At 41.1% G+C, this 26,181-nt stretch overlaps 2 protein-coding genes across 2 annotated transcripts; both read right to left on the minus strand.

Annotated features, from left to right (window-relative positions):
* Window positions 1-1,104: 1,104 nt before the first annotated feature.
* On the minus strand, window positions 1,105-9,997 carry c18h3orf33 (c18h3orf33 homolog (H. sapiens)). Its single transcript, XM_036585592.1, has 5 exons — window positions 8,989-9,997; window positions 8,126-8,185; window positions 6,475-6,628; window positions 2,996-3,156; window positions 1,105-1,501 (listed from the first exon to the last, which is right to left on the minus strand). Exons 1-5 carry the CDS (start codon window positions 9,094-9,096, stop codon window positions 1,229-1,231), a joined length of 756 nt encoding a protein of 251 aa, XP_036441485.1. The 5' UTR covers window positions 9,097-9,997; the 3' UTR covers window positions 1,105-1,228.
* A 673-nt stretch (window positions 9,998-10,670) lies between these two features.
* Window positions 10,671-25,760, minus strand: slc33a1 (solute carrier family 33 member 1). Its single transcript, XM_036585529.1, is given in 9 exon segments — window positions 10,671-11,821; window positions 13,786-13,877; window positions 13,880-14,000; window positions 16,271-16,388; window positions 18,459-18,643; window positions 19,724-19,801; window positions 19,803-19,927; window positions 21,815-22,607; window positions 25,599-25,760. Coding segments are annotated over 8 exon segments (1,638 nt in total). The 5' UTR covers window positions 22,566-22,607; window positions 25,599-25,760; the 3' UTR covers window positions 10,671-11,653.
* Between the last annotated feature and the right edge of the window lie 421 nt (window positions 25,761-26,181).

Raw genomic sequence — 26,181 nt, forward strand, 5'->3', positions numbered from 1 at the left:
TTGGTGACTCCGTAAGCGAACTGAGCTTTAATTATTAATTTTTGATGTGGCGGAACAATACCGACATAAACGTAGAACCAATCAGCGAATACAACGTCACTGCATCATCCCACCAAACGGTTCTGAGGCCCTGAGTACGCTTAGCTAACCGCTGAGCATGGTTCCATGTCTAACCGTGTTCATGTGTAAATGCTACTGTAACGGTAACTTTATGTGCTCTGAATTGTTTGGTCTTACAGTGGAAAAGAGGCCAGAATTCACAATATCTATTTTACTCGAATGTAGCCAATATTGCTTTTACCCATTAGAGGGACTATAATGATTAACAAGAACACTCACTGTCCACTTTTATTAGAAACCAGTGTTTCTGGCCACTTTATGAAGTTCACCTAGGTCCACTATATACAGTCGTATGCAGTGCCACTTGTTAAAACTGCATGTTCTGGGTGAAAACAAGTACACATTCTCTACAGAGAGGCACAATTTGATGCACTATTACTATTAATTTGATGAATTTAATATATGGGGAAAAGAAAACACAAAATGTGTAAAGGTTATGGCACGTTTTATATTTTATTTTTATCTGTATCATAACTTTTGCTGCACAATTAGCTGCTCTCTACCCCAATATGACCAAAGGACCACTGCTGGCCAGATATTCTTTAGGTGGTGGTCCATTCTTAGCACAGCAGTGACACTGACATGGTTGTGTGTGTGGTGCTAGTATGAATGCAGAGTGGCTTTGCGGTTAGAAACTGACCACTGATGAAGAGCTAGAGGACAGCGAACACAAACTGGACATGGAGATAGACTGCAGTCAGTCTCTAAGTGAACACCAGAAAGGTGGAGTCACCAGGTAAGGGGTTTCTAATAAAGTGGCCGATTAATGTGTGTGGTGGTGCTGGAGGAACTGACCATACAACCAAAATACATACATACATACATACATACATACATCATCTAAACCGCTTATCCTTCAGGGTCGCGGTGGGGTGCTGGAGCCTATCCCAGCTGTCATTGGGCGGAAGGCAGGATACACCCTGGACAGGTCGCCAGTCCATCGCAGGGCAGACAGACAGACATACATATACAATCACACACACATTCACACCTAGGGGCAATTCAGCATTTCCAATTGGCCTAACCACCAACCAAAATATTTATCATAAAATACAAAAATAAACAAGGAGTTCATCCAACACTGATGTCCCAGGTGGCCAGGGCAGCTTCACCGATCCTTCACCCCTGACATCCATTTCAACACTCTCTTCACGGTTTTAACCACCATGTTGTTGCTGAGGGCCCGAGTGAGCCGCTCTCTCAGACTCTCCTCTTTCCAAAGGCCTTCCCCCTTCCTCTCGGCCTTCAGCTCGGACTTCAGCAGCCGTCTGTGGAGCTTCAAGTAGAGTCGAGAGTGAGGGTCCAGGCCTTGGAGAGGGGCGGTCCTGCCCAGACCTAAGCGCAGGACCTCCTCATTCACACATGTGTTAAACAGGGAACCCTGCAGACAGAAAGAGTGAAACAACACAACAGTAATTACAACATTACATTTTTCTTTCTTTTGACAAAAACACTGTAATTATTTACCCTTACAAGCTGCACTTATCACCAATGGTAGCGAGCAAGCAGACTCTGTAAAAAGTTCTCTAAACTCTTAATCCATACCATGTTTTGTAAGTAGAAGATATTTTATTATGATTAGATGTGACGTTATTGTAGTTATTGTTGTGTGAAATCTTTTCTAATTTTTGCCAGGTTTTTGACATTAAAACATACAGAAAATGTTCAGACATGTAGCCATTGAAACAAAATGTAAACTGAAAGTAACCAGGTAGTTACACTTGCTTTAGAAATTACATTTTAATAATTATGTAAGGTTAATCTAATGTATAAAAAACATTTATTTGCTAGCATTTAACACCTTAAAATCTCAGATGTGTTATGTACTGAGGCTTTTTATTCAGGATTTATTTAGTAACAACTTCATGTTGTAAAGCAGGTTGGCTAACAAGTAATCTTTCGGAAAGCAGAAATGTATGAAATATGTCTTCTCTTGAAGAAGAAAAAAAAACATTAAAATACATGCTTATACATTGCACTTTCCGAAAGATTACTTATATATATATTATTGCCAATCAGTACTTATAAGAAAATACATAACACAATTACATAATATGTTACATAATGAACCAGAAGGGGAAAGTTTCTGAACGTTAAGTTCGCTTAATGAAGCTACTGCTATAGTATCCCAGGTGGTTGCTATTTTATGTGTGTGTGTATATATATATATTTATATATGTGTGTGTGTGTGTATAAGTGATTTTTGGTGCATTTCTATTGGTCCATTCATCATGAAATTTTCAAACAATGTAAAGAAGGACTGCCGTGTTCAAATGATGCAGAAAAATAAATATGGACAAAAATGGACGTTTTTCTTTGGACAGTGATGATATATGTCCAATATATGTCTGATATGTCCGATATATATCCAAAGTTTGAGTCTCCATTTATCCATGACAAAAATGTTTTTTCTTTCCAAAAACAAGGAAACCTTTCATCAAATCCAAGTCATTCTGTGTGCTACTGTGTTTTCTATCATTATGTCAAAGAAGCTCCATGCTGCCTTTACTGTTGGATGCACTGTGAAAGTTTCTGAGCGTGTGAAAATATTCAGAACGGCATTTGGATCAGTAAGGAATTTTGACTGATTTGTTTCATCAGTATAACAATAAATGAGAACTGGCACATTATTTATATTCCTATTTGTAAATTTTGTTACTCAAAATTACAGTTTGTGACAAAACTAAATTAAAATCAACAAATTTTCAATGTTGCTACATTACATTCTTTAACTATCAAAATAACAGCAATGACATCCGCGTCTCAAAGCATATACATCACGGAGGACCTACAGGGGGGTTAAAAGTCTATCCTCGGTCAAGCATGCCCATTTCATGGTGTGATCTGACCTGTGGCTCTCTGCTATCTGACCTACCCTGCTGACCGACACCAGGCAGTGCAGGCTCTGGTCCTGACGGCTGATGAGCCGGAGCCACACCGTCTGGGGCGGCCTGAGCCGCTCGGAGAGCCAGTCCCAGCCCTGCGGGGTCAGCTCCACCCCGGCCAGACGCACATCCAGGGGGGCCACAGGCTGACCTGTCAGGGGGGCAAGAGAAGAGTCAGCTAGTTGAGTCACCTCTGTCCAGTGACCCTTTAAAACCAGGTTCAACATGAGTGCATTTCAAAGTGCCTTTACGATGGGTAAAAACAAGCAGGGCTCAAAGCTGTCTCTCTTCAAAAGGCTTCCAGAGGACAGATGTTTTTACTGTGGTCTGAGTCTTTATGTGGGTAAGATTATTAAGGATGACATTATCCTGACACAATGAGACAAAAACTAGTGTCACATGCCTCAGAGAAAGAAGACCAAACCAGTCAAAAGTTTGGACACACCTGAATGAATCTATGTAGCGTTTTGATCAAAAGGCTTACGATATAAAAGTTGTGAAATTTGTTTCTGAAACAAAAACAGAACTACATTTTTCAGTATACAGTACCTCAGTACAGCTTCCATTCCTTTCAGGAGACTTGCTTTCTGCTAAAAAAAAAACTGTAGGCATATATTTACCTGCAAAGTTCAGTCTTGGAAGTTGGTTGCATTTTCGGCTTTTGTACGATTCAAGTAATCCCATAAAACTTCACTCCACATTTCAGACGTCCAGCTTCTTTTTTCTTTTCTCAGTAACAAATTCTTAACACCTACACATCCTTTCAGATCCAGCGTTGACTCTTCTCACAGTGGAAGGATGGCTGTGGATGTTTTCAGATCTGAAGCAGCTTGATTTTCTCCTCTCTCTCAAGGACAAAAGCTTTATGTGCTGTTTATCTGATGGGGGCAGTTTTGCTGGTCTAAAAGGTCTTGCAGGTGGTTGTTAGGAGTTTATTATCTATGTAGCTTTTATGAATTTTTCGAACTCCAGTTTTGAAAACTCCTGTTTTTCCACTTAATTTTAATTTTTAATTTTTCTTATGCAAGTAGTACTGCTACTATGCCACTACTAGCAGGGTCCTATTGTGGTCCTTGTCCACTAATATCACCTTTAGCAAGAGAAAAACGTAAGGTGAGTTTGCGTACTTGCTTGTATGAATGTTAAGCCCAACTCATTTCACCCCTTAGCCCTCCGTTTTGCATGTATACTTCTAGGGGTAGGATGTTCCGATTCTTGTTGAGATGGAGGGGTAGGGCGAAGTGTTGGGGCTACATGGCCCTCCAAACAGAGGTTTTTCAGAGACACGCGTTATGAGAAAAAAAGAAAAAGATGGCTGCACAAACGACCAAAGAAATGCACGAATTGAGAATTTTCTCTGCTAAAAAAATTAAAATAATCATTATATTTTCTTATCTTAATGTCGTTTCAATGTATTATGGTCGTTTTCTTCATAACAAGCATTAAAAAATCACTTGCAGTATGCTAATGTCTCTGTACCTAGCTAGCAAAATTTCCAGTTCCACCCTAAATAGTCCAGCAGTTCTGATGCCTGAAGTGCCAGAATGTAACTGCTGCACCATTTAAGGTGGAACGAGAAAATCTGAACAAGAAGCTGGCGAATAGCTGACTTCAGCTTCCTATCACTGAAGAATTAGGGGTGGTAATGAATAATAATAAGTAATTGCCCCCCCCTCTTTGAAGTCATATGATGCCCTAAATGTAACTAAAGCCCAGCAGTGAGGAGCTGAACTTTACCCTCCTCTGCTGTCACTGAAGACAGGCCAGGTTGCCTACAGAGTACTGTAATAGTAGCCTGTTAATGAAGTAATGCTCTTTTTATTTGAGGGTCCCATTTCGCAAGGAAGATTTTAACCACTACCACGTAACAAGGTACAAGGTAACACTCGAAAACAAGGGGCAGGGGTAAAAATAAGAAATGGGACTGGGCCTTAGTGTCTGTTTGAAAGGGGAACATAATGTCAGAGAGATCTTTGGGAACACCTTTTGTTGGGAGGACACAGCTCTAAATCGGGAAGGACGGAAGAGCTAAAGTGCTGATAAAGTGCACAAAAGTAAAGCAGCTCAAAATCAACACAAAAATGGTTCACTGACCACAAAATCAAGATTTTGCCAGGGCTACCCCCTGTCTCCTGACCTAAACCCAACTGAAAACCTGTGGGATGAGCTGAAGAGGAGAGTCCACAAGCATGGACCTCAGAATCTGAAGGATCTGGAGAGGTTCTGCATAGAAGAATGGATTCAGATTCATTTCCATAAGTTCTCCAGTCTTATTAAGCATCACAGGAGAAGACTCTGAGCTGTTATCAAGAGAAATTAAGTGAAAGGGTGCCAACAATTGTGGCACATGCAGATTTGAGATAAGTACTTATTTCATGATAAAGTTTTTTTTCATTCAGTCATTGTACTTCATATAAACATTAGGTTTCTGTTTATATTTTGAATGAATAAGCAATAAAGCATCCTGTTTGCAGCTTGTTTTACCAATTTTTACCAGGGGTGCCAATGTTTGTGGACCGCATTATATATAGTGAACATAAGAAAACCCCTTCTGTCATTAGATGTGTCCAAAGTGTTGACCGGTACTGTATCTTCTCTGAGAAAGAGTGATTTGAATCAGTTTCTAGCGCTCCCTACACAAATATACACAACTGTGGGCATAGTAGAGAGCAGACAATCATAGGTCTAAATAAAAACTCCTATTCCGAGACGGCTGATGAACAAGCAGAGAGGACAAAACCTAAGCCACAGCCATATGGAATACACACACAATACACACATAGTCAGATGTGGCCATCAATTCAGAATGAAAGCCATAATCCTTTTATCTTCACTTCAGTTGGCAATAAAAGCTGATCTCTGGTTTATATAGAGCTGAGGAAAGCTTATTCGAATCATTTAAACCCACTTTCGTGGTCCGGCTGGCCTGTAATTCAATCATCGGGCGCTTCTCTCTCCACTAACTGCTTTACCGGGATATTTCATCAAAGTGGACCGAAACTAAATCTTGTAAAACGTGCAAATGTTTACTATTCAAACCATCCAATTGAATTAGGAGAGGGGGATAAGTGCGAGTGCCGTCTGTCTCATCAGAACAACTTCTCTCGCTTCACTGAGAGAAAATAAAAGCCCGATTAAGAAAAGAGATTCAACAAGCTGAGACATCGACTTCGTCGAGAGGTGAAATGATGAGAGAACATGGAAAAAAATATCCAAACAACCCGTCAGCCTGCAGAGAGACAGTTGGAGAGACAGACCTTTGTGTTTGCAATCCCAAAAGACTGGGATACACAATGAGGATTAATTCATAATTGCGGGCAGCTGTTCAGATGAACGTGGTGGTCTCTGACAGCTGCAAAGTGAATTTGCTGGCTTAATGACGAGTGATTAATTGGGTCTGTCTGAGGTGGGCATGGTGGGCTTTTGTTTGGAGGTTTAGGGTGAAGGAGGGGGGCGTCTGAGCTCTTACGTTTAGTCAGCAGGGGAGACACCAAGGGGACATAAATTGGGATGTGTTCCACTTCAAGGCCCTTTTCTGTTACGCTCCTCACTCTGCCTCTGATACTGATGCTTCTCTCGATGAAGCGGGCTGGGATTTCAGACGGAGAGCTGAATTTAGTGATCTGAGAAGCAAAAGGAAGAAAGAACAATTCGTTCATTCATTCATTCATTCATTCATTCATTCAACCTCTTACATTCAAGTAATAAAATAACTTGCTTGAAAACACAACATTTTAACTAAACTGTCCACCTCCTGTCCACAAGCACTGCCCAGTTTACTGCTCTAAACTCCTGATTCAGCCTACAAAGGTCTTGATTAACTAATGGTCAACATTGTCTGTCTTCAGACCAGGAGAGCCAGCAGTCCTTGTCCTGCAGTTCCAGGGCTGTGGTTTCAGATTGGCGCCCTCTATTGGTTACATTTAGGGTTAAAGAGGAATTTCACTAAATTTTCAAAATTTCTGCACTATTCATTTAGTGGTTGAGACGTAACCAAAGTCATTCTGAGCGATTTGATGTGAAATGGTTCATTAGAGAGAAACTTACTGACTGATTTCTTTACAGTGGTGGTGATTGGAACCAGGGGTCATGACTGTTACAGTGCAAATATGGTCATTTTTTACTATCCAAACCAGTGAGCCTATACAGCAGCACTGCTGTGTCTGATCCACTTGTGCCAGCACAACACACACTAACACACCACCACCACATCAGTGTTACTGCAGTGCTGAGAATGATCCACCACCCAAATAGTACCTGTTCTGTGAGGGTCCATGGGGGTCCTGACCACTGAAGAACAGGGTAAAAGGGGGCTAACAAAGTATGCAGAGAAACAGATGAACTACAGTCTGTAACTGTAGAACTACAAAGTGCACCTATATAGTAAGTGGAGCTGATAAAATGGACAATGAGTGTAGAAACAAGGAGGTGGTCATAATGTTATGCCTGATCGGCGTATGTTACACATTATGCTGTCGGGCCCAAATCTTAAGCCACATTATGCCCTAAAACTGCACATGTGAAACTGTGGCTTCTGCAAATGAATGTTATTTGTCATTTTAACGTTATTCTGTAGCCCAGCGTTGCATTCCTGACTCAGTTTAACAGAACACACAATTCTGCATCCTTTTGAGTGTTTTCATCCATCACTGTTTTCTCACTACAATTCCCAGCATGCAACATGTTGTATAAATGCAGATGTGATATTCAGCTTCCTAGCAGTCACATTAGCTATATAGCCTCCTTTGCGTTTGCCAGCTAGTGGGAAAAAAATTCAAACAGCCCACTTTCATGTATTCACCACAAAAAGATCCTCCCACCTTAAAGACACATCATCAGAAATGGGTTTTTATAGTTTTTAAACAGGAAAATCTCACACTCTGGACTATAGTGCCACTGTGTAGCAGCTGAGTGGGCATGTCTACAGCAGATGAAGCAATGGTGACATTATTCATTTAGGCCATAGTGTCCTTTTAAGTTCTGCACTACCCTGGATCATCACCCTCCTTCCATAACAGATAAGCCACACAGTCCATCTTGTTATGTATTGACTTGGGGTGATATAAATCACTATTAGGCTGTAAAGAAGTAGAATAGTAAGTCCAGAAGTGCAGTGATACCAGTCTGATGCTTCTTGCTATGATAAGTACTCCAGCCACTGCCAGCCCTGTGCTGATGTTCTGCAGGAAGAAGACAAGTGTTGTTACCTCCAAAGGAAAAGAAGAGAGCGTACAAGTGTCTATAAAAAACAAGAAGTGGACATGAGCTGATATGGATGGTTTATGCTCAAATTCAAGTTTAAATTCCCTTTTTTTAAATTCTAATTTTCCGTTCCACCTTAAATGGCGCCGCAAGTTACACGATCATGCTACAAAATTGAACGGCTGCTGCAGCATTTAAGGTGGAAGGGAAAATTATAAGCTAGAAAATAACGTCAGCCTCATTTCTGCTCAAGGCTAGCTACCTGAAATGTATATTTCTAGTTGTATATATGCCTGTAGGTAGTTTTGTATATATTCTTCTTTTTTATATTGTATCACTCTTATTATCATAACTGTCCTGTGTTGTGTGACTGCTAAATTTCGGGATCAATGAAGCATCTATCTATCTATCTATCTATCTATCTATCTATCTATCTATCTATTTTATTCACACCATGGCTTAAAGCACATTTTATAAAGAAAAAAAATCATTCTATAAAGTAATGAAGACTTTGGAAGCATAACTAACACGTTCAGTCTGCTATTTACAGCATTTAACACGCTGGTCTACGAGGCTGAAGTTAGCTTCTTATTCGAACTTTTCCGTTCCACCTTAAATGCTGCAGCAGCTACGTTCTGGCGCATCAAGCCTCATGCGCCAGAATGCGTCTGCTGCCCCATTTAAGGTGGAACGGCTCAATTCGAATAAGACGCTGACTTTAGCTTCGTCACTGCTCACTGTTTTTGTCGGTTACTGAGGTCACTCTAAATGAAACACCTACCCGTACTAGAGTCAGGTTCTCGTCCGCAAACTTTGACACCACTGTAACGATATTTAACGACTGCTGTTGCTCGTCTTTCTCCTTTTTATCAGCACCCGAGTCCGGCATATTGTTTACAGTACGAAAAACTACAAACTAAGCCCCGCCCCCTCAGAGACGGTAAGCGCCGTAGCCCAAAAAACAGAAAGGCGTTTCTTTCCGTATTGCAGGTTATCGAACAGAAAACAACATGCAGTGTTGCAGAATCTTCTTTTAATCACATATAAGATATGTCGTTTCTTCATTTAACGTTACACTTTGGGAATGCAGCTAAAAATGTTCCTCAGAACAATTCAAAAGGTATTTACAACTCAAGTGCAGCCGCGTTACAAGTGCGGCCCTCCCCCCACAGAACTGTTCACCCACAAACACGACGACCATGGACTTTCCAAATGCACTTGAACAGAAAAATGCATAACCGAGGTAAAGAAGACATTAAATAGGCATCTTATACATGGCTGTATTTTTTTCCAGTGAAATATCATTATCCTGGGTGTACTCTCCAAAGTGCTGGTGACTCACTATGACATCAGCTAGATATAAAAGTGGCCGCAATGAACATATTTCACCAAAACGTATCAGGCAGATGGGAAGAATTGCTGAAAAAAAATATGAAACTGGATCAGTAATCAGACAAACAACGACATTTCCTTCAGTAAAGACGCTGTAGGTAGCTGGCATCGTGAATTCAGTCACACGCATCTAACTTGCACCCAACATACTGGCAAGAAAACATATAGAGACAAAATAAAGGCAGGAGATATGAGCCATTTCAGGCATGACAGGTCAATCCCAGATCATTTTTGAGTATCCCTGATCCTTAGTCACTTAAAAAAACAGCAAGATCACTAATAAAAGGAGAACACTTGGCATGATCTCATCTGTGTGGTGCAACCCCTTATATATACACTGATCAGGCATAACATTATGACCACCTCCTTGTTTCTACGCTCATTGTCCATTTTATCAGCTCCACTTACTATATAGGTGCACTTTGTAGTTCTACAGTTACAGACTGTAGTCCATCCGTTTCTCTGCATACTTTGTTAGCCCCCTTTTACCCTGTTCTTCAGTGGTCAGGACCCCCATGAACCCGCACAGAGCAGGTACTGTTTGGGTGGTGGATCATTCTCAGCACTGCAGTAACACTGATGTGGTGGTGGTGTGTTAGTGTGTGTTGTGCTGGTCTGAGTGGATCAGACACAGCAGCGCTGCTGGAGTTTTTAAACACCTCAGTGTCACTGCTGGACTGAGAATAGTCCACCAACCAAAAATATCCACCAGCAGCATCCTGTGGGCAGCATCCTGTGACCACTATGAAGGACTAGAGGATGACCAACATGAACTGTGCAGCAGCAGATGAGCTATCATCTCTGACTTTATATCTACAAGGTGCACTGACAAGGTAGGAGTGTCTAACAGAGTGGACAGTGAGTGGACACAGTGTTTAAAAACTCCAGCAGCACTGCTGTGTCTGATCCACTCGTACCAGCACAACACACACTAACACACCACCACCACGTCAGTGTTACTGCACTGAAGAACAGGGTAAAAGGGGGCTAACAAAGTATCAGAGAAACAGATGGACTACAGTCTGTAACTGTAGAACTACAAAGTGCACCTATATAGTAAGTGGAGCTGATAAAATGGACAATGAGCGTAGAAACAAGGAGGGGGTCATTATGTTATGCCTGATCAGTGTGTGTGTGTATATATTAAATGGTCACTGTTACTCCAGAATAACCTGTGGATGCCAAACGATATCCAATGCACTGGCAAACTCAGTATTCCTACATAAAGTATGACGCACAATGGGGGTCAATTAGGGAGTCTGCTGTAACGTATCTTCAGGCAGCAGAATAGAACAGAATCTATTGTCATCCCACATTTGGTTCAGAATACAAATAGCTGTCCTGTCGAGAAACTTCCCTTTTGCTTTGGTGCAGGAAAAATGAACATAGCAATAAAACAAATGAGACTGATGTTGAAAATGTTCTACTCTCCTGCTTCAGAACAAACATCGGGAATATTTTTCAATCTATGAACTGCAAACAAAACAAAGCAAAAACCAACAAGGCACAGGGAACTCAAGTAAGCCTAGATATTCAGAGCAGAAGACAAGATGGCAAAGCCATTTCGAATCCTGCCGATACAGTACAGAACCACAAACTACAATGAATTAAACGTATGCCCTTTTCTCCAGTTTGAAATCGTGTACATGGTGAAATGGAGAGGGAGAAGCCACAGTAAAGACCTACCAGTACGGAAAATCGTACTGCTTAATCCGCAAACCGCACAAAGGTTAAAAGTCCTTTATCAGAGCTCTCGGCCCAGCAGCTGGACCGAAGTCTGAAAAGAAAATTACGAGTGTGAGAAATATGGGAAGGCATTGAGTGTCCTGAAAAGGAAACGTGTGCCAGTGTAAGTGATACATCATTCAGAAATGCCAACACTGCTAATGATGAGTGCAGTGCAGGCCAGTGGGGGATAGTTAGCATAATGCACATCCTATCACCCTAATCAGTCCCCCGTCAGCTTTCATTCATTCATTTTTAACAGTGTTAGCATTTCAACTGTTCCTTTTCGAGTCCGAGGCTTTGTGCTCATGGTGTCCGGCAGCGTTATGTTATTTGGGGACCCTGCAGTGCCACGCTGATGGGCTCTCTTCTTGCAACCGTTTCATTTTCTTCCCCAAGAATAGCCACCAGCACAACCCAATGACCACGCACACCACAGACTCCACGTAGTAACCGTCCAGCGCCGTCACACACGCGCCGCCTTCTTTAACACACAGCTGTGGAAAGAGAATGAATAAGAACGGGAGAGTCAGTCCGAGTTCCTGAATTCATCCGTTCTATGCGTACCATATTTAAAAGTGGCAACTTTCATAATGCTGGGTTAAAACAAGACAAACGAATTCCACCTGCCCTGTTTACACAGTCTAACAAAGGAAAACCAAGATAATGTGGATAACAATGAATGAAAAAGTGAAGGTTGATTATAATGACCTCATTTCCACACAGCTGTTCGGCCCCTACTGGTTCTCATTAATTAAGGGCAATAGAAGCATTGCTGAGGGAGGATTTCCACTTTATCCTAATACCACTTTATGACATCTGTGCAGCTTTGTTTACGTACCGAAAACAGTCATAATTCATTTTTACACGCCCATTTTTTCAACCTTGGCTTATCCCTTAGATTAAAACTGGCTGTTTTTGTTTGTACCTTTAACACTGACATATGTAAATGACCTCTGTTCCAATTGACAAAGGGCTTCATTCACCAATATCTTCCTAATTTCTTCTCAAATTTCTTCTTGAGAAAGGTCCTAAGAAAAAGCCTGCGTTAGATTCATGACGTGTTCTTACACCACAGAACTGTTCACAGCTTTGTGCTCTTGAGAGGTGTAGATTCTGATCTTATCTAAGAACAAATCCCAGATAACAAAGAAAACATCGCTGCATGTCAGAATCGTCGTAAAAACTGCGTAGGTGGGGAACGGTTGGTGAATGAGGCCCAATGACCTTAAACTGAGCTTAGTCTCCATATATGGACTGTATGGATGAAGGACTGAATGGAGCATTTTAAAACTTCATATACTAAAGTCTTTTACTTCCAAATAATAAATAAATAAAATGAAAAAACAGAAAGAAAACTCTATTTTCCTTGATACAGGCTAAGTTTTTACTGGCTGATCTATCATGCCTCGTTCAAAAAAGCAGCCCAGGCTCAACCAATCCATACACTGATCAGGCATAACATTACGACCACCTCCTTGTTTCTACGCTCATTGTCCATTTTATCAGCTCCACTTACTATATAGGTGCACTTTGTAGTTCTACAGTTACAGACTGTAGTCCATCTGTTTCTCTGATACTTTGTTAGCCCCCTTTTACCCTGTTCTTCAGTGGTCAGGACCCCCATGGACCCCCACAGAGCAGGTACTATTTGGGTGGTGGGTCATTCTCAGCACTGCAGTAACACTGATGTGGTGGTGGTGTGTTAGTGCGTGTTGCGCTGGTCTGAGTGGATCAGACACAGCAGTGCTGCTGGAGTTTTTAAATACTGTGTCCACTCACTGTCCACTCTATCAGACGCACCTGCGTCATTGGTCCACCTTTTAGATGTAAAGTCAGAGACGATAGCTCATCTGCTGCTGCACAGTTTCGTGTTGGTCATCCTCTAGTCCTTCATCAGTGTCACAGGGCTGCCCACAGGACGCTGTTGGCTGGATATTTTTGGTTGGTGGACTATTCTCAGTCCAGCAGTGACACTGAGGTGTTTAAAACTCCAGCCTGATCCACTCAGACCAGCACAACACACACTAACACACCACCACGTCAGTGTTACTGCAGTGCTGAGAATGAGCCACCACCCAAATAGTACCTGCTCTGTGTGGGTCCATGGGGGTCCTGACCACTGAAGAACGGGGTAAAAGGGGGCTAACAAAGTATGCAGAGAAACAGATGGACTACAGTCTGTAACTGTAGAACTACAAAGTGCACCTATATAGTAAGTGGAGCTGATAAAATGGACAATGAGTGTAGAAACAAGGAGGTGGTCATAACGTTATGCCTGATTGGTGTATAACTTCAAAATAAATGGGCAGGGCTAAACTGCTATAGGTCAAATAGGCAGATATATGAAAATGTGTTGGCCATGCAGGGCTAAAGGTGCTGTTTCACTGTGATTACACAATATACGCACTGTGAGCTGCATGGCAAATCCTTAGTAGTGTGGAGATGATGGTCAGCTTACCCCAGCTTCTTCGACAGAGCCACAGGTTTGGCTGGCCGCTCCCCGACACTCTTCAGAGGTGAGGGGGTCCACCAGCCACAGGGCCATTGTGGAGGCCAGTTCCCCCCCAGGTTCGTCACCGTGTTCAGCAGAGTCATGTATGTACCGCCTATCACTGGGTCGCTCACCTTAGCGTGGAAAGCCATGCAGGCCACATACATGCTGTACAGTGCCACCTGGTGGACAAACAGAGAAGACATAAGATCAACAAGGTGCTAAATGTATTGAAACAAGGCAGAAATAAAAGAAAATTTACAAGAAAAAGAAATTTACAGCATCTAATATAGAATTTAATATTTTTAGCTTTTGTATATGCTATGTTTAGCTTTAAAAGACTACAGCTGAATCGTAAATGGTTTCCCGCTGCCTAGATAGTGAATGACACTATGGCTTCTGTGCCCTAATAGTGCTCTAAATCTAAGACAGGGAGTCGTGCAGCTAATGGCTGAATATAAAAGGCTTCCTATTTGACATATAATGTGCTGTTTAGCCTATTCAGCCTAAATAGTTCCTTAGAAATCTATTACTTGAATCAGTATTCATCTGCATACATCTAAGTCTTTTGCTCAGATTTGCTCCTCCCAGCGATAAACATCAGTGGGAGTAACATCCAGGTGTTATCTTTCACGCTTTTACACTCTCAGAAATAAAGGTATGAAACTGTCACTGGGGTGGAACCCTCAAAAGTACATTTCAGTACCTTTAGTCAGGAAACATAACTGTACCATAAAATTATATTCTCTAAGTTGTACTGACTCCACACACCCCGTCTCGTCTCCAGGCCTTTATTTTACTGTTCTGTTTTAAATCATTCAGTTATGAAAAGGTACAAATACGAACTTTTCATCTGGAAAAACTGATTTAAGGTTCACAATCAGACCTTAAAACCACTGTAGTACCTTTGAGGGATCATTTATGTTGTTTGTACCTTGATGAACAAACCTTTATTTCAAAACAGTGTATTACTGTGTGATATGGAGTTAGCACTGACTTAGAAATATGATTAAAACTAATTTTCAATATACACCGATCAGGCATAACGTTATGACCACCTCCTTGTTTCTACACTCACTGTCCATTTTATCAGCTCCACTTACTATATAGGTGCACTTTGTAGTTCTACAGTTACAGACTGTAGTCCATCTGTTTCTCTGATACTTTGTTAGCCCCCTTTTACCCTGTTCTTCAGTGGTCAGGACCCCCATGGACCCTCACAGAGCAGGTACTGTTTGGGTGGTGGATCATTCTCAGCACTGCAGTAACACTGACATGGTGGTGGTGTGTTAGTGTGTGTTGCGCTGGTCTGAGTGGATCAGACACAGCAGTGCTGCTGGAGTTTTTAACACCTCAGTGTCACTGCTGGACTGAGAATAGTCCACCAACCAAAAATATCCAGTCAACAGCGTCCTGTGGGCAGCGACCTGTGACCACTGATGAAGGACTAGAGGATGACCAACACAAACTGTGCAGCAGCAGATGAGCTATCGTTTCTGACTTTACATCTACAAGGTGGACCGACAGGGTAGGAGTGTCTAATAGAGTGGTCAGTGAGTGGACACAGTGTTTAAAAACTCCAGCAGCACTGCTGTGTCTGATCCACTCGTACCAGCACAACACACACTAACACACCACCACCATTTCAGTGTTACTGCAGTGCTGAGAATGATCCACCACCCAAATAGTACCTGCTCTGTGAGGGTCCATGGGGGTCCTGGCCACTGAAGAACAGGGTAAAAGGGGGCTAACAAAGTATGCAGAGAAACAGATGGACTACAGTCTGTAACTGTAGAACTACAAAGTGCACCTATATAGTAAGTGGAGCTGATAAAATGGACAATGAGCGTAGAAACAAGGAGGTGGTCATAATGTTATGCCTGATCAGTGTATTTATATATAACAGTATCTGCATCTATTTAGCTGGGTGTCTTTTGAGCTCATTTAACAACCACCAGTAAACATGACAGTTACACAAAGCCATCAATTTCATAAAATATCTAGTGTATGAAGACAAGCTTGATTTAGCCATCTCAGCAGTGACGATTTTATCTGGCTCTGCAATCTAAGATAGCAACCTCTGCAATTAAATAGCTTTGGAATTACTAGATTACAGTAATCTAGTCTACATAAAGGCATAATGGTCTAATTCATGTAGCATTAAACAGCAGGAAAGACTGAAAACATACTTGCATGATTGTGAAAACTGGCAATTATATAAATGTCCAGCACCAAAAAAAAAAAGAACGGTCATGGAACATTAGAAAGGGAGTGGATTAGCGTTCTAGGAGCTGCCTATCACACTGAATCATTAAATGCACTGCATGAAATTTGTATTAAGAATTATTCATATATTTTTTCTTACCATTCACATTAACCAAAAGTCCCAGAGCGTCTCTCCAGTGCCTAATCTAACGCCTGGCAGTGTGACAGATATTGTACGCAGGCTCACCTGATGTACAGCATAGCTGAGCAGCACCACAGCGTAGTAATACATAGGGAAGCCCTCATCATGCTTCACACTGGGAGTCCACCACACCAGCAGAGCATACTCCAAACCAATCAGCAACCTGGAACAACCATAAACAAGGACACATAAGGTCACTGATGCAAAGCACCACTCTAATGAAGCACCAAAACCTACTTGAGCGCTATCAGCACCCCATTGTGCAGAATCTGATAATAGTGCCCCACTGTGGAGAACCATAAGCCTGCTAGAAGACCCCCTTGTTGAGAACACTCAGATTGCTAATAGCTTCTTCTTGTGGAGACCTCTAGCCTGCGTGTATCATCCTACTGTGGAGAACCTTCAGCCTACAAGTAGTGGCCCAATTTGGAGAACCTTCAGACTGCAAATAGCGTCCTATAATAAAGAACTTTCAGCCTGCTAATAGTGCCCCCTTGTGGAGAACTTGCTAGAATACTGCTATAAGGATGCTATGGAGATGTGTGCGCGTGTCCGTTCCATTGTAAGTACGCTGGTGCAACATGGCTGCCACTTTATTGTTTGTGTGTATGTTTTGATGTTTCCCTGCTGGCTGAGGAGTTTGCCATCATTCCACCGAGACAGCAGCTGAGAGTGATTTTCCACCCGTGGCTCAGAGACTTTCTGGACTGGCTGTTTGGGTGATGCTAGCTATGACGCAGCCTGGACCAGCTGCTTGAGTGACGCTGTATTGTGGCTACAAGGCTGCCTGGACCGGGGACCTGATCGACAGTACATCTCAGATACGTGGCTGCTGGGCCGGCTGCTTGGTTGATGCTGCTCTGCGGCTGTGGAGCTGCCTGGACCGGTGGTGTTTGGCTGTATGAGCAGTGCTACACCCCGGCTAAGAGGCTGCCTAAGCGACACTACATCACAGTTACGTGGCTGCCTGGGTCGGCCACTCAGGTGACGCTGCACTGCAGCTGTGAGGCTGCCTGGACTGGACTGGTGGTGTTCAGCTGCAGGGAAATGCTCCCCCTTTGTGACTAAGGACATTTTCGGTCTTCGAGGCTTCCTGGGCTGGCTGCCTGTGTGATGCCCATAATGAGACTTTCCCCATGGCAAAAGACTCTTTTGGGACTCTATACTGTGGTCATTGTAATCTCCCTCACTAGCTGTTGGAAATGTAGAGCTGTGTGTGTTCTGTGTTGTTTTATTTATCAATGATTATGTGTTTTGTTATTTTCTGATCTTTTTGAAATGCGTCCTTGGGTTTGAGAAAGGCGCTACATACATTGAACTTAATCATAATAATAATAACAAAAACAATATTATTATTATTATTATTATTATTATTATTATTAACCTTAAGGCCATCATGTTTTCAGATATTCAAATGTACTACTAGGTTTTATGAGTAGTAGGTTATATAGTAAGGAAAGGTACAGGAGATCGTTTGTACCAACACCTCATCACTGTGCTGGGATTATTGTATACTGACAGGACAGACTCACTGGGCACCAGCTGGACATTACATTTCATTATATCTCTCTACTCATATTAGTATGCATTACCAGTTTGTGTATTTGTCCAAAAATAGTTCATAGTGCACAACTGTTAACACAGGATATCATTTACAGTACACTGGATTCATGCACTGGAGGGGACAAGCACCACTGCATTGTCAACTGCATAGTATTTATGTGATTTTACTACTTCTTTTTTTACTGCACATTAGATTTTTTATTATTGTTTTAGTAGATTTTATTATTTATCTTTGCTTCTTCTATTTATGCATCTGTAAATAGTGTATGGCAATACTTTTGCTCCTGTTTTGCACTTTACTGTACTGTGTACTGCTGCAACAGAAGAAATCTATACGACTGGGCGAACAAACTATTCATAATGTGTTAAAATAAGTTCTCTAACAGACAAAACATATGAATGATGCTGATTTACTATCCATAGGTTGCTCAAAGTAGAAGATCTAAATGTGCTGTGAATAAATATTTAACCAAACGAGGCATGACAGTCATTAGAAAAGGTAAGTTATTATTATTAATATTCACAAAAAACCCTTTTTTATACAAAATAAGTTTCTGTACTTTTAGAGGTCGACTGGTGTTTTTGTCAGTTTAAACATTTTCCAAATAGTTCACTGAGACCATTAAACTTCCACTACCTCTGGAAAATATTAATTTTCCTAGCATGTTACCTGAAAGGAAAGGCCTTGTAGAAGATGTCAAGCGGTCGAGGTCCAGCTGTGTATTTACTGATAACCAGTGGCAGCAGGATCTGAAGGGGCACCATGGGCACGGCCAGCAGAGCCAGCTCAGCTTTGGGCACACCGGCCTCCACCAGCTTCAGCCCTGTCACTGCATCTGCTGCACAAAAGCCGATCTGAGAGAGAGAGAGAGAGAGAGAGAGAGAGAGAGAGAGAGAGAGGTAGATAAAGGATAAAGAGAGAAAGAAAGAGAGAGAGAGAGAGAGAGAGAGAAGTAGATAAAGGATAAAGAGAGAAAGAAAGAGAGAGAGAGAGAGAGAGATAGAAAGAGAAAGAGAGAAAGAGAGAGAGAAGTAGATAAAGGATAAAGAGAGAGAGAAAAAGAGAGAGAGAGAAAGAAGTAGATAAAGAGAGGTAGATAGATAAAGAGAAAGAGAAGTAGATAAAGGATAAAGAGAGAAAGAGAGAGAGATAAAGAGAGAAAGAGAGAGAGAGAGAAGTAGATAAAGGATAAAGAGAGAGATAAAGTGAGAGAGAGAAAGAGAGAGAGAGAGAAACAGAGAGAGAGAGAGACACACACACAAAATGACTGCTGTTCTGTGTACTGAGTTTCTATTGTTTTACATGCTTTGGTGCTCCTATCAGTACTACACTATCAGTAGTACTACACTGACTTATCTTGCAGTTGCTTTGCCAATATTACATGAAAAGCAGTTACACTAATAAAGCCTAAACTGAAAGACCAGAAGAACCAGAGAGAAGCAAGTGAAACAGAGATATTTGCATTGGAGTACACAGGAAAAACAAGCGAATGCAAAACATCTGACAGCTAATGGTGCCAGAGTTTAAACGGGGTTTCAAAGGAAACGCTTTATTTAATTTAATTCAGCTATTCTTTTAAGATAAATTGGGTTGCCAATATGAGTGCATTAAACCAACACATAACACCAGAAACTCATCCAGCTGTTCATTTTTGGCGTTTAGTTGGCTCAAGTCACCAATGTTGATGCCCCAATAGCCTCAGCCAAACTGCATAAAATGAAGCATTACAGGGGTGTTTAACTCCGTTCCTGGAGGCCTGTGTCCAAGACCGGAGTGATCTCCCTCCTCAACACACCTGGTTCAACTAATCTGTTCACTGCCAGGTTTAGTGGGTATACTTGACTAGGGGAGTTACCAAAGCTGTGCTGGGCAGCATCCCTCCAGAACTAGATGTGCACAGCCCTGATTTAGGGCTTTGCTTCCACAGTATCTACCTTTGATGTCAGAAGCAGGCAGCAGAAGGTGAAGACGGCAGGCATCTTAATGATGGAGAACAGGAGCTTATAGGTCTCCCAAAACGCCCTGGGTCTCCTCTTTCGGCCTCCTCTTGGAGCGCTGCTGTTTGCTGTTTTCCTTCTTAATAATGGCCACCAGGGTAGTGGACACCATAAACACGATCCCCCAGAAAAACAAGAAGTCTAAGGCATGTAAAAGATATTGATTAGCACTTTAAAGGTAGCATCAACATTATTCTAATAAAAGATCATGAAAATAATAAATGACTATGAAAATAAGGCTCATTTGAAAGGGTCAGTTTAAATTTGAGTACTGAACTATACTCTGTCATTTCTATAACATTTCTACTAACAGACAATGAGTAAAAAAGCCATATTATTGCATTTGTTTGCAATTACGTGAATCAAAACAAACAGAAAATGGAACCAACTGCATGATGTGGGAAAAAAGAAAAACTGAAAGCAAGTCTTCTGAAAAGAATGGAAGCTCTGATGAAGGAAACGGTGGACATAATAAATAATAAATAACCTGACATTATATTTAATTATTGTAATTTTCTGGTAAAGGTGTGTTTTCTCCTTTTTTTCCTGACAATAAAAAAGGAATTTTAATTAATTAATTTGAAAAAATAATTTAATTATTTTTTGAAAAATTACTTGTACTTACTGGTCACTTTGACTGGAGAGGAAACAAAAAGGGGCCTTTTGGTGCAGTATTATAAATCATATTTCTGAAGTTTGTGAACACATCAATATATTAATATCAATATAGAGAGAGAGACAGAGACAGACAGACAGACAGAGAGAGAGAGAGAGAGAGAGAGAGAGAGAGAGAGAGAGAGAGAGAGAGAGAGAGAGAGACAGAGAGACAGACGGACAGAGAGCGAGACAGACAGACATACAGGCAGAGAGAGAGAGAAAGACAGACAGACAGAGAGGGAGAGTGAAGCGGAGAGAGAGAAACGGTGAGAGACAGACAGAGAGAGAGAGAGAGAGAAAGAGAGAGAGAGAGGAAGAGAGAGCTCTGATAAAGGAAACGGTGGACATAGTAAACACTGAAAAAACCTGACATTAAAATTAATTATCGTAATTTTCTGCTAAAGGTGTGTTTTCTCATTTTTTCCTGACAATAAAAAATGAATTTGATACTTGTACTTATTGGTCACTTCGACTGGAGATGAAACAAAAGAAAAGAGGCCTTTGACTTTTGCACAGTATTATAAATATATTTCTGAAGCTTGTGAACAAACACGTCGATATATCAATATATTATATCAATACACTATAAAAACATTTTTTTCTTTATATGTATGTTTTTTGCTTTTGCATCTTTTAGACTGCATCACATTTTTGCTTTTTATGCTGTTTATTTATTTAATTTTTTATTGTTATATTATACAAAATGTGGTGCAAACCAGAGTCGGTCTAAACAGCGAATGTGCCACGTTCAGAACATCGTGACATCATATTTAGAGGCTGATGCTTGTAATTTACTTTTAAATGAATAACTTGTACTTAATGACCGTTTCAACTATAAATAAAGGGTGAATTCGTACATCGTACACTCTTCAAAATGATGGTTCTTCAAGGGTTCTTTAGTAGAGAAACTGGTTCTACACAGAATCATGAACACTCAAAGAACCTTTTGAAGGGTTCTTTGCATGGTGAATTTTCCAGACTGATGGAGAATGTGCTGTGGATGGTCCTATATGGAACTTTTTTGAAAAGGGTTCTATATAGCGCCAAAAAGTGTCCTTCTATTGTTTCGATGTCAAGCTTGTAACAATAGAAGAACCCTAACACTTTCCAAAAGGTTCTATTTAGAACCATATAAAACACAATCATGATGTAAAGGGTTCTTTGAGTGTTCATGGTTCCATATGGAACCATTTTCTTTACTAAAGAACTCTTGAAGAACCATATTTTAGGTGTGTACAGTAGACGTCCATTACTTTTGGGCTTTTAAACTTTACTTTTAAACTTTGGACATCAAACAGAACTGGAGCACCTAGTTTACCAAAGCTGACGTCACATTAAATGTTAAACCAGGTAAAAATATCACTTTCATACCGGACAGTGTGACGATGCCCTTTTCCTGCGGCTCAAACCTCAGGTACTTGTTGCAGAAATCAGCCGACTCCAGGGCCAGAAACAGCACGTTCCCCAGGAAGTAGCCGGCCGTCTGACCCACGGAGTTACACGTAGAAGCGTATCCTACATTCTCCCTGGACAGCATGGTCAGAGCCCAGCCATCTACCGCAATGTCCTGCGTGGCCGCCAGAAAAGCCAGCATGAAGAAGACGGCAGTCAGGGTGACCACGTCCGGCCCCCTAGGTCCATCCGCATTAAGGAGAGAGTCCACGGTGAACGACAGCCCCAGCATGAAGAGCCCCAGCAGGTACTGAGTGGGCACCAGCCAGGACTTCCTGCGGCCGAACCGCTGGACATAAAGCGAGTCCACCAGCGGCGCCCACAGCAGCTTCAGGCTGAAGGGCCAGAAGACGAAGCTGAAGTAGGCCTGGTCTTTGTAGCTGACGTTCTTGCTCTGCATGATCAAAGGGATGCTGCCGGCCAGTCCTAAAGGAATGCCCTGGAGGACGTAGAGGAAGAGGAGCAGGGACACATTGCCCAGTTCTCCTCGGATACCGTTGCGCACTCTGGGGTGTCCGTCCTCGCCGTCCGAGCTTCGAATCAGGGCCTCCTCCTCGTCTACCGTTTCCTGGTCGGACATCTTGGCCTCCCGGTCGCTCATGTCCGCAGTGACCACCACAGGCTTCCTCTGCCTCCCGTTCGCGTGCCTTATGGACTCGGACAGCTCCATGGTAGCTCGCTGGGCATCAAACCAGCTGTGCCCGCGACAGACCTGGAAGAACAGGTCACATCAGCATGAAGTCTGTCACGTGAATGAATCCAATGTGTTTTAAGTAGAAAGGAAAGGTCAGTGAGGTCCTTATTGATAATGTATAGGCAGCAAGTGTGAGTGTGACTGAGCACTAGTGTAAAGTAAAGGTGAAGCAATTTCAATACAGTACTGTAAAATATTATCAACACTAGGCACCTTTTCTGTATTGAATAGTTTAGTTGCACTATTTTTAAGATCATTTTCGATCTGACGACTACTATAGATCGATATATATATATATATATTTATTTATTTATTTATTTTTTTACTGATTTTTTATTCAACACACATTGTACATAATACACAAAACACAGACATATACATCAAAGATATACATCTAATTCTTTTCATATCTGTTCAAAACATCTTGTAAGCTAATCTGTCATAAAGGAAGAGAAATAATAAAAAGAAAGAAACATAAAATAAGTAAAATGAACACTAAGGAAAACGAGGTGACAAGAGTTCTGGCATTGCCTGTAGTAACGGCGACCATCTTTTAAAAAACCTGTTCTTAGCTGTAGTTTTGCTGTGATTTTCTCCATAATAAAGACCCTCTTTACCCCTTCTTTGTAGCATTATGCTATGCTGGGGGGCTGTGGCTTTAACCAGGAAGTGGTTATCATTTTCTTTGCTATTAAAAGTTCTTACTAAGTAGGCTAAGTCTCCGTCTGTCATATTATCAGGGAGTATACCCAATATGCAAAGTGCTGGATCTAAAGTAAGAGTAACCCCTAGAATCCTTTTGATCTCGTTTTGAACACTCTACCAAAATTCTAAACGTTTTGGGCAAATCCCAAAATATATGTGTGAAGCCCCCCACCAGCCCACGATCTCTCCAGCACAGCTCAGATGTACTGCTGTATTTTGAAGTAATAGGGCTGTTAAAATATCTCATCTTTACTTTCCAGTCAAATTCCCTCCATGTTGGGCTACTAGTTAGTTTACGCCCTGCTTTGGATGCTTCCTCCCACTTTTCATCTGTTATTATAACGTTTGCTTCCAGCTCCCATTTTTCTCTGACCTCCATGTTGTTATCCTTAGATTCATGTTGTAATGATTTACAGATCTTTGATATAATCCCTTTTTTTGTCTCGCCCTCTGTAAATGACATGTAGAAATATTTTTAACTTAATAAACAAATCAAAGCAACAAATATTAGGGATGTAAGAATTTAATGTCTCTAAAAGCTCCCTCACTGAAAGCTATCGCATGAAATGGCTATGAATATGCTGCTCAATGCCAGAGACGTTGTTGTATGATAGTTTTATGATAAAGTCTTGGCCTAATACATCACTTTTAAACATCGATTCATGGCAGCGAGGTACATGCAGGGTGCTCTAAAGCAAAGTATCAGCCCAGGTAAACCACTAATACCACTACTTATGACTATTTCATCATTATTTCATCATTATCAACATTACATGTCGCTGTTGTCGGAAGAAAACCTTGTATCTCCATTTTTGATGTTTTTCAGTTTTTTACATAATTTGAAAATACTTGTTACCCTTTACATTGTACATACATTTCATGATGAATGGACTAAAAGAAGATGTCTGGTTCCAATGACTTACATTACAAGTAAAGTCAGTTTTTTTCCTTTTCCTGTAAAGTTACCATTTTGGTTTTCTTCCGACACCAGCGACATAAAACACACATAAAGAAGACACATCTAGTTCCACCGGTTATTCTGGACAGTAAAAAATGTTAATATTTTTGTAGACACTGTGATCCCTGGTTTCTATCACCACCACTGTAAGGAAATTCAAGTTAGTAAGTTTCTCTACAATTAACTATTCCACATTGAACCACTCTGAATGACTGTGACATCTCAACGAATGAATTATGCAAAAGTTTTGAAAAATTTAACAAACAAAATTAAACAAAGTATTAATGCAGTGTTTTCTAGCTGCAGTCTTGAAGCCGACCCACCAGTTTTGTTTTTTCTGGTGCAATAAATCTGAAAGACTTCATTAAACCTCTTCAACTCCTTGAGACCACCGGTGCTCCCAAAACACACTGTGTCATATTCTTCATAACTTTCACATTTCCTAAGCTACATTCAAAGGTGGGGGTCATATGAGAACTGTTACTGTCTTCTTTCCAGTCAAATAGATGGGTGATGTAATTTTAAACCCTTATAATAAAAGAAGCTGAACTCAAGTTTTTGTCTACTGAAAGTCGACCCATTTTTCCATAAATCTGGGCTATAAACTATAAACAGATGGCGTCTCTTCAGTGATCAGCTCTGTAAAAATCATTTTTATAAAAAAATACAAAGAGCGTCTAAGATTTTTTGCTTTCAGCAATACATTGTAAGCATTGCAATATGTGTGATCATAAAACACATGTTCTGTTAATTTGAGGGGAGCTTTTACACAAAATATAAATAAATAAAATAAAAATGTAAATTTATTTCATGCAGTTACTGAATCATTTGCCTTACGATTTGGTCATGTGAATTCAGACAGACAAACCAAAATATACCCTGGAGAATAAGAGGCTAACATCATCAGATAATACTGTGACTCAGGTGGAAGAGAAGATGTGACAGCAGTGCAGCGCAGGTGGACCAAATGACCGGAGCACTGAAACTCTTTACAAGGGACTGAAACTCTATTTCAACATAATAACATACAACAAACAAAGAAATATAAGAGTATCAGACATAAAGACCTAGAAAGAGTGACAATGAGGAGAATCTCAGACAGAGAAGAGCAGAATGCGAGACTATAGGAGAAAATAAGAGAGTCCTAGAGGGAATATTAGAAAGAGACCATCATAGAGAACAAGAGGAGCAGTGAGGGAAAAGAAGGAGAATATCAGAGAGAGAGAGAGAGAGAGAGAGAGAAAACTAGAGAATGAGAGTGAACATCAGGATCTGTGTCCGTGAGTACCTGTCATGATGACACACCACATGCAATGTCAGCAACTAACGCAGTAACGAGCGCTTACAGTACATAAACAGGAGAAAGAGACTGTCTACTGTCCAGTGCCGTTAGATGTCCAGTGCTGAGTGTGAAGTGTCCGGTGTTTAATGTGTAAATACCCTCTAATCCGCTCCTGACTGCAAGTTTCACCGTCCACAGACGAGGAAGCGCAGCGCCTGAGCCGGTGCGTCAGGCAAACAGCTCCGGCCGCTTCGGCTGACGTGTCTCAAAGCTCCTGTTTTAGAGTTCCGCTTTTAGGACGAGCTTCGCTTTTACTGACAGGCCGACAAAAAGTGAGTCTAGTACTGAAAATTTATCTCACAGACATAAAACACAGCTCAAATTACCACTGTCGAGATCCAGTTATGTTTTTAATAGTAGTAGTGGTATATATATTTTAATATATACATGTATATATACATATATATATATACATATATATATATATATATACATATATACATATATCACGTTGCAGTTATGATGGATTCACTCTTATTGAAGTGGAGAACACTTTCTGCTCAGAGGTTGCATCTCCTCTCAGACTCTTTCAATTGGATTGTGATTGGTTCCTAGGTGCCTCAAGGTTGTAAAAATACGGTGCTTGT

This window comes from Colossoma macropomum, unplaced genomic scaffold, assembly GCF_904425465.1.
Source record: "Colossoma macropomum unplaced genomic scaffold, Colossoma_macropomum, whole genome shotgun sequence".
Taxonomy (NCBI): Eukaryota; Metazoa; Chordata; class Actinopteri; order Characiformes; family Serrasalmidae; genus Colossoma; species Colossoma macropomum.

Excerpts from the sequence above, each read along its gene's own strand:
- c18h3orf33 (XM_036585592.1), bottom strand. The coding sequence starts at position 9,096 with ATGCCGGACTCGGGTGCTGATAAAAAGGAGAAAGACGAGCAACAGCAG. Across the intron at positions 8,186-8,988 it reads AGAACCTGACTCTAGTACGG|AACATCAGCACAGGGCTGGC; the intron begins GTAGGTGTTTCA and ends TTCTTCCTGCAG. Across the intron at positions 3,157-6,474 it reads GTCTCCCCTGCTGACTAAAC|GTCAGCCTGTGGCCCCCCTG; the intron begins GTAAGAGCTCAG and ends CCCCCCTGACAG.